Source organism: Chanos chanos, chromosome 6, assembly GCF_902362185.1.
Source record: "Chanos chanos chromosome 6, fChaCha1.1, whole genome shotgun sequence".
Lineage (NCBI taxonomy): Eukaryota > Metazoa > Chordata > Actinopteri > Gonorynchiformes > Chanidae > Chanos > Chanos chanos.
The window spans coordinates 16,916,571-16,928,617 of NC_044500.1; the positions used below are offsets into that span (position 1 = coordinate 16,916,571).

The 12,047-nt window shown below is 39.9% G+C and overlaps 2 protein-coding genes across 3 annotated transcripts in view; one reads left to right on the top strand and one right to left on the bottom strand.

Moving 5' to 3' along the window:
- usp32 (ubiquitin specific peptidase 32) overlaps window positions 1-5,165 on the bottom strand; it is a 35,474-nt gene extending 30,309 nt beyond the window's left edge. For both annotated transcript variants that reach the window (XM_030776235.1, XM_030776234.1), the window contains exon 1: window positions 5,043-5,165. In XM_030776235.1, coding sequence (XP_030632095.1) covers window positions 5,043-5,100 — 58 coding nt within the window. In that variant the 5' untranslated portion in view covers window positions 5,101-5,165. The remainder of the gene's footprint in view (window positions 1-5,042) is intronic.
- Window positions 5,166-6,162: 997 nt separating this feature from the next.
- Window positions 6,163-7,551, top strand: LOC115815152 (CDP-diacylglycerol--inositol 3-phosphatidyltransferase). The gene is made up of 6 exons (XM_030778117.1): window positions 6,163-6,208; window positions 6,333-6,428; window positions 6,665-6,777; window positions 6,873-6,974; window positions 7,317-7,370; window positions 7,486-7,551. The coding sequence occupies exons 1-6, from the start codon at window positions 6,169-6,171 to the stop codon at window positions 7,549-7,551; spliced, it is 471 nt and encodes a 156-aa protein (XP_030633977.1). The 5' UTR covers window positions 6,163-6,168.
- The last annotated feature ends 4,496 nt before the right edge of the window (window positions 7,552-12,047 follow it).

The window sequence follows — 12,047 nt, forward strand, 5'->3', positions numbered from 1 at the left end:
CCCTACACTCCCCAAACAACCCCTGTAGTACATGAGTCTCTTACAAAAAGTTAGGCTATACAATGAAAACAAGAACGGTGCTTCTACATAAACACACTCGAACTTCCCTTTGGAGGGGGGGGGTTGTTCCTTGGTAATATGTAGATACACATTTAAATGAAAACAGGCCAACACAAACAGAATGTCTATTCAAGGAAATGTCACAGTTTCCCAGCATTCCGCCTTCAGGGACTGGTACAGAATGTGGGTACATGAACATGAGGGGGGAAAAAAAAACACTGGTGTACATCACAGAGTTACAGCATTCTCTGCTATTCTGCTATTTATGTGAGGGCACTTTCACTTCAACCATAAAAAAAAAAAAAACTATTTCCCCACACAAACAGCTGAAAGCATCCAGTAAATTATCATCTCAGACATACCATTTTGTGCAAACATTAACCACTGCACAATGCCAGGAAAGAAGGGACCTCATGTGATCAGCGGATATGGACTTTCTGTGTTCAAGGATGAGATTGGAATGGAACATTTATACTGCGCTATATCCTGGTGAAAGCATACAGCTCCGTAAGGGGCATAAAATCCTAAAGAAAGCTTTACGCATTACTGCAAAAAAGATGGTTCCTGAGTATTCCTCCAAAGACCTGCTGGAATTCTATTCTACTAATGACAGTGGGATTGGATGGTGTGGGAATGGCTTCTCTAAGCATGGTGAATCAAAAACGAACCAGGCAGCTCAAATAGTACAGAGATGGTAGAATATTCTCCCTACACACGTTAAAGTCAAGCAGGTGGGTGTTAATATGTCTTCATATCCCAAGGGAAACATTACATTTTAATAATGCAGAAAAGGAAATGACAATTCAGAACTTATTAAGAGATTACAGTCTGGGAGGAGAGTGCACTGCACAGAAATAAAGCAAAAAGAAAAAAAAAAAGAAAAAAAGAAGAAAACGAAAGACAGAAAGACAGACATTTGCAGATTATTTTTTTGTTCTGAAGGCACCAGCGAAGACCAATTGCCTCTTGAGTTCACCATTTGATAAATCTCCGATCATTAACAGACAATTAAAAACAGGCTTTACATGTAGATCCAGAAAAGAGACGACGCGTCTTAGAAAGCATTTCCAAGGCAGATTATTCAGAGAGATAGCACGAGACCGCTGGTATTAAAGCACGTGTGAAAATCAGAGGAAAAAAATTGCCTGCTCAGTACTCAAGAACGAATTGAATTACCAGAATAATTTGAACTGCTGATCATTCTGGGAGTGTGCGGGGGGGGGGGGGGGGGAGGCTCATCAAAAACAAATTAAACCTCCGAGCCCAAAGTCGAAAGGACATCAGAAGCAAAAAAAAAAAAAAAAAAGGGCTCTCAGATGATAGGGTTACAAAGCCCAGCGTTAGTGGAAACATAAGGTTACACAGAGATACGGGGGAGAAAACAAAAAAAAAAAAGAAAAAGAGAGAGACCTTTAAAGGCCTCCTACTGTAAACTCTGGAAATTTCAATTAGCATTCACCTTGAATATTAAAGACCAATACATCTACGGCTATTTCTCTCTATTTCAACAAAACTTCACAGCTTACAAGCTCTTCACATTGAAAGGGTCGTTTTATTTAACCACATACTCATTATTTTCCACAAATGATAATTATTTAATTCTAATCAAGCTCTTTGCTGCACTATTCAGAGCACTCAAAGTAATGTAGTAGGGAAGCAAAAAAAAAAAAAAAAGTCAGTGATGGTTTATCACTTTGAAATGACAGCCTCAGCAACAGTGACTACATAAACTGTCGGCTGAGCCTGTCACGCCTCCTTTGATTTTCACTGCTTCTCTCTTGAATTTCAAAGTGCTTCACCTACAGAGGAATACACTCAACATCCATAATGCCAAGAGTGTTCCTCTACGACTTGAGCTCGCAGGACACACTACAACTTAAAGAAACTCAAGCTCCTTCCTACCCAGAAACGTGACCTACTTTTAGTTCCCCCAGTATGTCACTCGTATATGGGTCTGTAGGTGGAGGTAACCTTTAATTCAAAGCAGAAGGATCTCAAGGACGGCACAGTAAAAAATGAGAGAGTGCGCTGGTCCGTGTTTGTCGAGAACAGTGGGGTGAACGCTTCACTATCTGATCCACTCTCTCACCTCGGGGAACTGAATGTCTTGTCATTGTTTTAATGGCTCTGACAGACATACCGAAACTGTCTGATGTCGTATGAACCACTGGGAGAAGGGGCCCTGTCTGTGGGCTGGGGTTCAAAGTAGGTGAAGATGCTGATCGGTTTCTCATATTTTCCAGGGGGGTGGGTTGATTCTGCTTGTTATAGGTTAAATAAAACATGAATATGAAATAAAAAATAGATCAAAAGTAAGACTAAAATGGAAAATACGGCATACTACTATCTCTGTTACAATGCATATTTGTATGTATCTCTGTGGCAGAAATAAAGTCGGACTGTTTAAGCTGCTATGTGTATTGACGCAAATGTTTGTACACGCACACAAAATACAAGTGTGTGTTCTGTGTGTAAGCCTGAATCAAAAGATCAAAAATTACAATGCGAAAAGGAAGGTTCCCATAGAAAATCACAGCGACTTGACTGTATTTGTGAATACTAGAATTACGCTTCAATGACGTAATCAGCATGACTCTTGTAAAACAAGACAGTAACTACAGATATGGCACTGCTCTGAGAGTGCAGCTGGAACAACTAGACCAACACTACAGATCTGGCCAATGAGTTCCTTTCCAGCAATTTCCATCTTCTTTTTACCCTCTCCCGTTCACTCACTCACACACGTACCAGCGTCACTGAAAAATCATGGTCAATACATTGACAGAGGCCAGTATATCCTTATCGCAGTTACACAATCAAAAGTCTGCACAGCCTGAAGTAACATGGGCCTGGGTCACGCAAGGTCAAAGGGGAGAAGAGTTTGCACATGAATGTGCACACTGTACTGTCAAGTTCACTGTCAGAATCCCCACTGATTTTTTTTTTTTTTTGGTGCCTCCTCTGAGACACGATCCAAATAAATGTGGACAGCAGGCGGATGCAAAATATAATTCAGCTGAGTCTTATTTTTATCCACAACAGGCTGTTTCCTCACAAGCTGCTACAAGCTCTGTAAAATGTAAATGCCTAACCTATGGTTTATTTGATTGAGAAATAGAGAGAGAGAGAGAGAGAGAGGGGAAGAGGAAGAAGGAGAGAGGGAGAGAGAGAAAGATAAATAAACAACATGCAAATGTAGAGTGAGGATACAAAACAACAGCTGAATATGCTTGTTCATCAAGGTAGGGGGGACAAAGATAAGCTGTGCTTATGCTGCAAGTCCCTTCTATTGCAGGGTCAATATTTCTTCTCCTCAGGCACCTCTCTGAGCGTGCTAACCACCTTGACTGTGGTCTTCAGGCATGAGTGCATCTGTGCTGCTGTATCTGCTATCTATTCATCTAACAGCCCAGCCGTTCTGCTAGCCCGTCCTCTATCGCACTAAGTGCTAGAGCTGTGACAAATGATGTGCAAATTTGAATGTAAACCAGTGTGGCATGTCTGAGGCACATTAGACAGTACAGCGTGTTTTTGAGTTGAATTTCCTAGAAGGGCTGATTTAAAAGACAGGTTCTGAACACTTGTCACAGGGCTTCACAGTATGGCGGTTACTGTGCTGTCTGGGTCAGTGTCAAATGCGTGTGTTGATTTCTATCCCCTGGTCAGACTTTATGTACTCCGGACTGTGACACGTTTTCAAATTAACTCTGTGTTTGCTGCCTTTGAAAAGACTTAGCATTTAACTGAAACCCTCTCTGTAATCTGCATCACCTTTAACCACATTTTATCCAGTGCTGCTTCAGTATCACCACGTTTTATAAGCTATCTTAGACTCTTCTGGAAAAGAACACACCTTGATGATATCAGAGTTGGGACTTGGTTTAGTTAACTGGTGGGTCAAAGTTTAGCCGATAGGACATGGGGGCAAAGTACATTAAGTAGATTCCATGACATAAGAAGAGTTCATATAACGGATCATTTGCTATGATTTTCAATACCTAGTTTCAAATGACATAAAACCCAATTTAAAATACCTGAAGAATGCAAAAGGCTAAATCTTACTGACTTTATAGTTTCAGTAACCTGACACAAATCTGACGCGTTTTGAATCACACGGCTAGCTGTGGATGAAAACAAAACAAACAGCAAGACCAAAATATTGGTTTAAATCAAAACAGCCCACTTTTGAACAGCAAGACTTTTTTTTAAATTGATTTCCATGACTTTAAAGAAAGCAAGGGGTACACGTGCCTCCAGACCATCAATGTCAGACGTATAACGGTGAACATGCTGTCGTCTTATTTACAGTAAGACGTATTTCGTAACATGGGAAAATGCAGCTGATCAAGACCTTACGTTTCAACAGATTTACGAAAGTTAAAAGATAATAAAACATTGAAAGGCCTATATAGCAAGTAACTTTCTCCCTGACAGTGAATAATAAAACTACACTAACGTGAGATTATGGTGACGTGATCATGCGTGGAAGAAACTAGTCATACACCATACATTGACAAGTCATATTTCCCCATTACTTCATTACTTTTATGTGTCAGTTGCACAGAAAAAAGTGTGGCTCTATACCATCTTTCGTTAGACTTAGCTTTGCTTGTACACACACTGACAGGAACACTGTACCGTTCCTTGTGAAATTCTCAGAAACGCAACCACAAGCGCAAGTCCACAGGACAAAGCTAGCCCCACCTTCAGCATAATCAAACACTCTTTAAAAGATATTGCACAACTTACAAGCTTTTAACGGTAGGAGGCTAGCTGGTCTGACAGTTTATCACGTCTGACAAATTATTCATATTTTCATACAGTGTAAAGGTTTGCTAATGTAGCAGTGTAAGCTCTATAGCGCACTACCCTTATAAACATCTTGGCTTAATTTTAAGGCTTAGCTAAAATCCCAGGCAGCTAACTTAACGGGCTAGCGGTCTTGTAAACTGTAATTAATTTCAGAACAGAATAACATTTACCTCTTTTGACGGCCTCATCATACGAAAGGAAGCCTATCCGTGACTCTTTGGCCCCCATGTTGCCCTCATTTCACGGCAGTATTAAAATTGCTCAGTGTATAACTGCTGCCTGTTGCCTTCGTTTTTGTGTAGTCGTGTTCAGCCGTCTAGTTCTGTGTTTTCAACGAATGACGCTTCCTCGAGCCGACGCCTCCATACTAAGTCACGTGATCCCGGACCTATCAGGTCACCTGACAAAACAGGTGAAGAATGTCAAAATGGCTGTGAATGAGGTGAAATGTGGACATTAGGTCCTCTTATGGATGGGGACCTCTTCCCGCAAGATCGATACATATGACCAACGTCTCGCTTGCATTTGGTGCGTAAGACTTAGATGTAAGGAATATGGATATAGCTGCACGACTAGGCAAACATCGAAGACTTGGACTAAACGCGCCTAGTGCAGCTGCCTAAAGCGTGGCATGTCTCCCTGAACTGTTGAAAACAAGAAGTTAACGTGGTTTGTGCGCGTAGTGGTAGTAGTACAGAGTATGGAGAGAGTTTCTCTCACCGGTTCATCTTTAAAGGGATTGTAGGTTGTTTATCCATACTGATAGGTCATTGTGTATACCATTGACAAGCAACCCTTCTTTTAAAAAGACAGCTATTTTCTGCTGCCAATAAATCAGTCTTGTAGGATTGTTAAACAGTATGGTTGTGTTGAACACAAACGTTGCAATAACATAATGTTTACAGGTTGCGCAAAAAGAAGAACGTTGTCGTCCTCGTCTGGTCACCAACCTAAATTGCATCACTGAAACCATTAAAGAGTGCCACACTAATCGCCAGCTGCTGCAACGTGCTTACATGTTACGTTTAGATGAAATATATGAGGCAGCGGAAATGTCTTAACGAACATGGGCCTGTGGCGAGTAGCCTAATGTTTTACATTCAGGTCATTTTCGGCAGTAAAGAATTACAAACAACCCGGTATTTTAGCCCGTGCTTTTAAATATTTCTCGACTGTATCGTATTGTTGTCTTTTTATTAGCGAATTAATTGAGGGCTATGCATTTCCGCCTGGCATTAGAGGTCTATTGGATTTTATCGTGTTGTGTATGATAAAGGGAAATCCTTGACAGCCGAAATGGGACTACATATTTTAATGTACATTCCCAATATTATTGGTAAGTGAGAAAAACCACAATGTGTTGTTCAGTTATCATAGCAATCAGCAATGGCATTTTTCGACATAACGATAAGCGCTGTATGATTACATTAGTTAGTATTCACCTTCATTCTCTTTCAAAGGTTATATCCGAATCCTTCTGGTCTTAAGCGCCTGGAGTGCCTTCAACAGTCCGGAAATTTTTGTTCCAGTTTATTTTATCTCCGTTATATTAGATGGTAATGTATTCACATTTTTCTTTACTAATATTAAGACCTGCAATCCAAGTAAGCATGTTCCTGAATAAATACACAGTCAGAGATACATAAATACAAAAGAACAGAAGAAAATTCGCTTTAAAACAGTACTATTTATTTTCTTCGGGTTTTGAATCATGGATTGTCTGTTCCTTTTTTCCCTGGGACTGGCTGTGAAGCAAAGAGTTTTGTCTCACTATGTTCTGTCTTGATTTTAGGAGTGGATGGCTGGATAGCACGACAACTCAAGCAGACCTCCAGGTTTGGAGCTTGGTTGGATGTAGTTGTAGACAATTTTGGACGGAGCATGCTTTGGAACATGCTGTTTGACGTAAGGGACATGGCCTGCCAGTTGGTGACTGATTTGAAGTCTTTGTCTTTGAGTTTGGATTGAAGAAATGACTGATGTACCCTGTGTCATTTTAGTGGGGCTGGCTGGTAGCCTCTGTGGAGTGGTGTGTGTTTGTGTGTAATCACAATGCAAGAGGTGCCCAATGGAAAAGCAGTTTCACAGAGAGTCCTGTCTGGGTGCAAGCAGTGATGGCAAACGGTATGTCAGTCAAAATGATTATCATCACAGTAAATACATAACGCACTACAACCCATCCGTTACAGATAGTGATTATTGTCCTTCTATTCTTATTTACATAAATTAGTGGTGAAGTAATGTAATAAATATGTCAAGTAAAATTCTTGTGAGAGCGTTACATTGAAACCGCAGGTGACTTGCAGATGTTCTGTGTGTCAGTAGGGTTTAAAACGCCTTTGGGAACACTTGTTGTGAGTGGTCTACATGTGCTGCCTCTGTGGGTGTATGGTTACCAGCGTGGCGTACTCACACACTCTCTTTGCCTGCCCCTCTGGCTGCAGAGCCTGGGCATTTTGGTTCTGGCTGCAGGCAGACTGCTGTGCTTGTCTGTGGAGGTGAGGTTCTACTCAGCTGGTCACAGACCATGTTGTTTCTATGGCAGAATCTATTTGGTGAGCAAACTTGCACCACTTCTGTATTACTTATTGCTTGTCTTTCTTTCTCTTTCAGATGTGGTGTATAGTGAATCATGTAAGATATTTAACTTCTAGTGAGGATGCTGAGAAGAACGACTGAGGGAACGTCAGGAACACTCCAAAGCCTTTTATTAGGCTGGCAAATCACAAAGAACTGTCAGCTGAATTTAAATTTTATACCAAAATTGCATTTTTAAAAGTGCTGCTAATATAATATATCTGAGCTACAGGGAATTTGAAAATGGATGATCAGGAGGGAAATGAACTTGATGTTTGACTACTGTTTGTCAGCACTTTGTCAGAGAAACTCATGTAAAGAACAAAAAGGTATAATCAGCTTAAATGTGTGGCAATGAGTGTGGACAAGCTGATTTGCTTTTTCCTCTGCAGTAAGGAAAATTGTTACATGAGGCCTACAATTGGACAGCCCACTTGAGGCTTACAGTCCCTCTTTACATTAAATGTCCCTAATACCTCTATACTTACATAATAACTACATTGCACTTACACTTACTATGTAAATATGCTATTGTGCAGCTTTTAATTACCATTGGGTCATTAGTATGAGCTGTAGGACTGTGTGTGTGTATGTGTGTATATGAGAGATCAATGGGTCTTATGCCACGAGGTTATGAGGTAAATACCTACATATTGAGGACACTTAATAGAGAGTTGGACTGGACTAGAAATTTTACTGCATGTAATGTAATAAATGGCAGCCAAAATATTCTAGTAACTTAAAGGGAAGAATGTAAGAAACTGAGCTGTTATTTTATGCATGTAAATAATTGCAATTTAGTTTTGTACTTGAAGTGAGCAATGCTGATTTTCTTTTGCACTATAAATGTAGAAATGATGTGTGCTATTTATAAAACATAAAGGGATATATTGACAAATGTATTGATGTTAGCCTTATATTTAAAGTCATATTTATTCTTGGTGACAGGGTTGTACAAAGGATTGTTTAAAATATGGACACGTGAGTAAATCTGAACCATTTATTTTCTTGTTGTTATTGTTTGTTTGTTTATATTGTAGAACATGGTATAGTATTTATACACAAAATAGATTAATTAATATACTAGTATGAATTAAATGCACTCCATAGAACATCACTGCTTTTGGTTCAGTAACCTATCCACAGAAAAGAGGTATGTTTTCAGGATGGCTTTTGTTTCTATTGCATTGGGTGCTCCATATGTGCATTTAGTACATTAACACTATCTCTTCATAAAGGTGTGAGAATAAACAAATAACGACAAAAACAAAGTGTTTTAATGTTTAAAAAAAAAAAGGAATATTGCTCCGGTCAGTGTGTCAGAAAGAACAGTCATAGTCTATAGAATCTACGGTACATCAGCTGTATATTGTTCCATCGGAAGTAGTTACAGATGATCACAGCCATGGATACAAATGAGCTTAATATAGTTTGATGGTTACAAATGTACAATGCACAGCAGACCCTACCGAAAATCGGATTTGAACAGAATCTATAGTTTTACACACTCGTGCGTGCCAATGACCGAACCGTTGATGAAGATGCCTTGTCTCGTCCCCAAGCACAGATTCACTGCAGCAGCAGTGATGGAAATGTCCAGGAGACCGTGAATGACGGTCAGTGTCTCTCCATGAGCAATGACACGAACATTTTCCTTCAATCCCCCCCCCCCCCCCCCCATTAGATGTGATCAGGGACCACATCCTCAGTACTTAAAAAGATACACGTACAAAAATACAGGAGTGATGATAAAATCTCATTTTTTCCTAAAACCCTCCGATAAGAGCATTTATAATTCGTATGTTTTTTTTCCTGTTTTTTTTTTTTTTTTTAAACCATAAAACTCTCTTCCTCCCTCTGCAAGTGCCCACGCACCACAGTAAAGCAGGCATGAGACAAAAAAAAAAAAAAACAGAAACAGCACACTGACTAAAATGCAACCATTATGTGTTTGTGTACTTAGGGTACGGAATATAAGAAATGAATGCTCAAATGATTAAAGTTAAGGAAGATGTCCAATTAATATAATTAACTAAGGCCACTCTCTTTTTTTCCATGGTAACCAGAAAGGGTCCAGTGCATCCATATATCCCAAGTTTCCACATTTAACACATGCAGTGGGCATTCTCCATCTATGTCAAACACTCAGCATTGACTGTGACTGAGTACTCCACTCAGTCTTATGGGTTACTTCCATAGTATCAGATGCAGCATTGATATTCAATCTTCAGCAATAAGCAAAAACATCCCACGTGTTCATCAAAGTTATTTTTTTTCTACAATGAGCTCAGTCCATCTGTGTATTTTCATGTTTCATCTTTAACATCAGAGGCACAAAAAAAATTCACCTCCCCTCTCAACCAATCACATGCCAAGGTTTGGGTGACATCTATTTAAAATATAAAAAAAAGTTTCTGATCCTCTCAGTGTCTGTTACTATGGAGCTGAACATTACAATATCAATTTTGTTTCTATGTATCTTTATTTACATACACATAATCATTTAAGCATGCAATAAAATAGTACAGTTGTCTTCTGAATAAGACAACGTTGACCCAAAAGTTTTTAAAGCACCTTTTGTTGGAGAACTGCAGCTCTTCTTCGCTGAAACGGCTCTGGATTAACCAACATCTCTGCCCACTGCCCCTTCCCATACGATCATATGTCTAAAGCTTCATTCACAGCGCACATAACCCAAAAAAAAAAAAATCTAAATCCATACTTTCATAAGGGGCATAACCAACTATTACATTAAACTGTGAAACAACTGGGAAAGTAAAGTAAAAACTCCACTTGAGGTTCACAATAGAGCCCTTAAGTCAACATTCGAAAACATAAGCATTCAGAGCTACATTGCTGAGTATCATTCATTAAAAACAAAAAGCACACGACTGGAGTGCCATGTTTTCTTTTTGAGCAATGGGATCATTTCTTTACTTATTTAACAAAACACAAAATGAATGAATCAGTCTGTCAACTGATTGGGCAAAACTATACTACGCCCCCCCTCCCCCCAAGAACAAAATCTAAAATACTAAAATAAAAGATTTCTCAAAGTGTTTCATTTGCCTTTTGATACACATCATATCTGACCTGCTGAAGCATACAAGTAACATTTTCATTCCATCAATAAACTGGTAATGCACTTAAATAGTTTTTCAAATTCACAACACGTTTGTTTTAGTTATGATGCTTCACCTGTTTTTTTCTGTCTGGACAACCAATTGGCTTTACCAACCTACACTCACTGTGGTAATTCCCTTTCTGTCGTCTGTTTGCCATGGCCAGCAATAAGTGTTTTCACCCCTTCATCAGACATAACTGCCTCACAGAGGGGGAAAATGAAACAAGCACGCCTGGCTTCAACGTCCTTTCCCTCACAAAATTAAGACAATTCCTAGATGACTTCAAGACGATGTCTACTCCTAGCGTGTCGCTAACAGAACCTGCGCTGCAGCTGAACGGTCGGTGCAATGAAAGAAGAGGGCTTAGATGTAGCTAGTAGCGGCAGCTGCAATAAAAAAAAAAGAAAAAAGAAAAAAAGAAAGAAAGGCAGACGAAGCAGAGCACCAACCGCTGAGCGTCCTTTAAGGCTAAGGCTTAGACTTCAGCTAGAGCTGGGGCTGGCGCTGCCAACGCTGCTGAGGATCAAACAGCACACGCAGCACTGCATGCTGGGATAGACATCCAGCACGTTCTGAATAAGGACTCTGTCACTGCGGTGAGACCGAGGCAAGGCTCAACCTCGACTTCATTCAAATTAAAATAACAAAAAAAAAAAAAAGAGAGAGAGAGAGAGGACGTGGCTTCAGGATTAGAGACAATATGGTGCACTACCACTGAAGAGAGATGTGTGAGATATATATATATATAAATATTATATTGACTACATATTAGTGTAGCATATAACCCAATGAGGCATGTCTTTTGTTTCTTAACAGAGAAAACTGGAATATGTTATGGTGTGTATAAAATTCACATGACTTTGAGATTATCGATTCATCCTGTTTAAGATGAAATTCTGGCAAATTTTTAGCAACGTTTTGCTGAAATTGTCTCTGTTCTTGAACGTGGGATCCGTCGGAGAAAAGGTACAGATGGAAGGGAGACAGTTCTGTCATACTGGGTCAGAGCACACAGGCCTGCTGGTATTACCTAGGCAGCAACGTCACTTTGCTATCTGACTATACAGTGAGAAACGCTGCTGCTATCACACTATTCTTTCTCAATCTACATATATATATATATATACACACACACACACCTTCACACAACCCACCACACAATTGTGGTGTCCATTCACAAAGACAGGTGCAATGGTCAGCTTTTTTTTCCCTCTGTTTTTTTACAGGTCCCCTGACAGTTGGCACTGGGCCAGACTTGTTCATCAATGCAGTTCTAAGTGGAGAATTGAAAGGATAATGATGACTGGTTGCAATAGCAGGTCTCTATGACTGCCAACCCTCACCCTCATGATCTTGCGCTGTGTGTGTGTGTGTGTCAGTGTGTTTTAAGGCCATGCTCTGAGAGACGACAAGCATGACGGCACTGTCTCCTCTTCCCTTCATTCACCTGGATTGGCAACGGAAGCCTGCTGT

What these genes read in the sequence shown, in the direction of transcription:
- LOC115815152 (XM_030778117.1), top strand. Translation starts at nt 6,169, where the DNA reads ATGGGACTACATATTTTAATGTACATTCCCAATATTATTG. An exon ending in TATCTCCGTTATATTAGATG is followed by an intron (nt 6,429 to 6,664) that starts GTAATGTATTCA and finishes TCTTGATTTTAG; the next exon opens with GAGTGGATGGCTGGATAGCA. An exon ending in TGCTGTGCTTGTCTGTGGAG is followed by an intron (nt 7,371 to 7,485) that starts GTGAGGTTCTAC and finishes TTTCTCTTTCAG; the next exon opens with ATGTGGTGTATAGTGAATCA.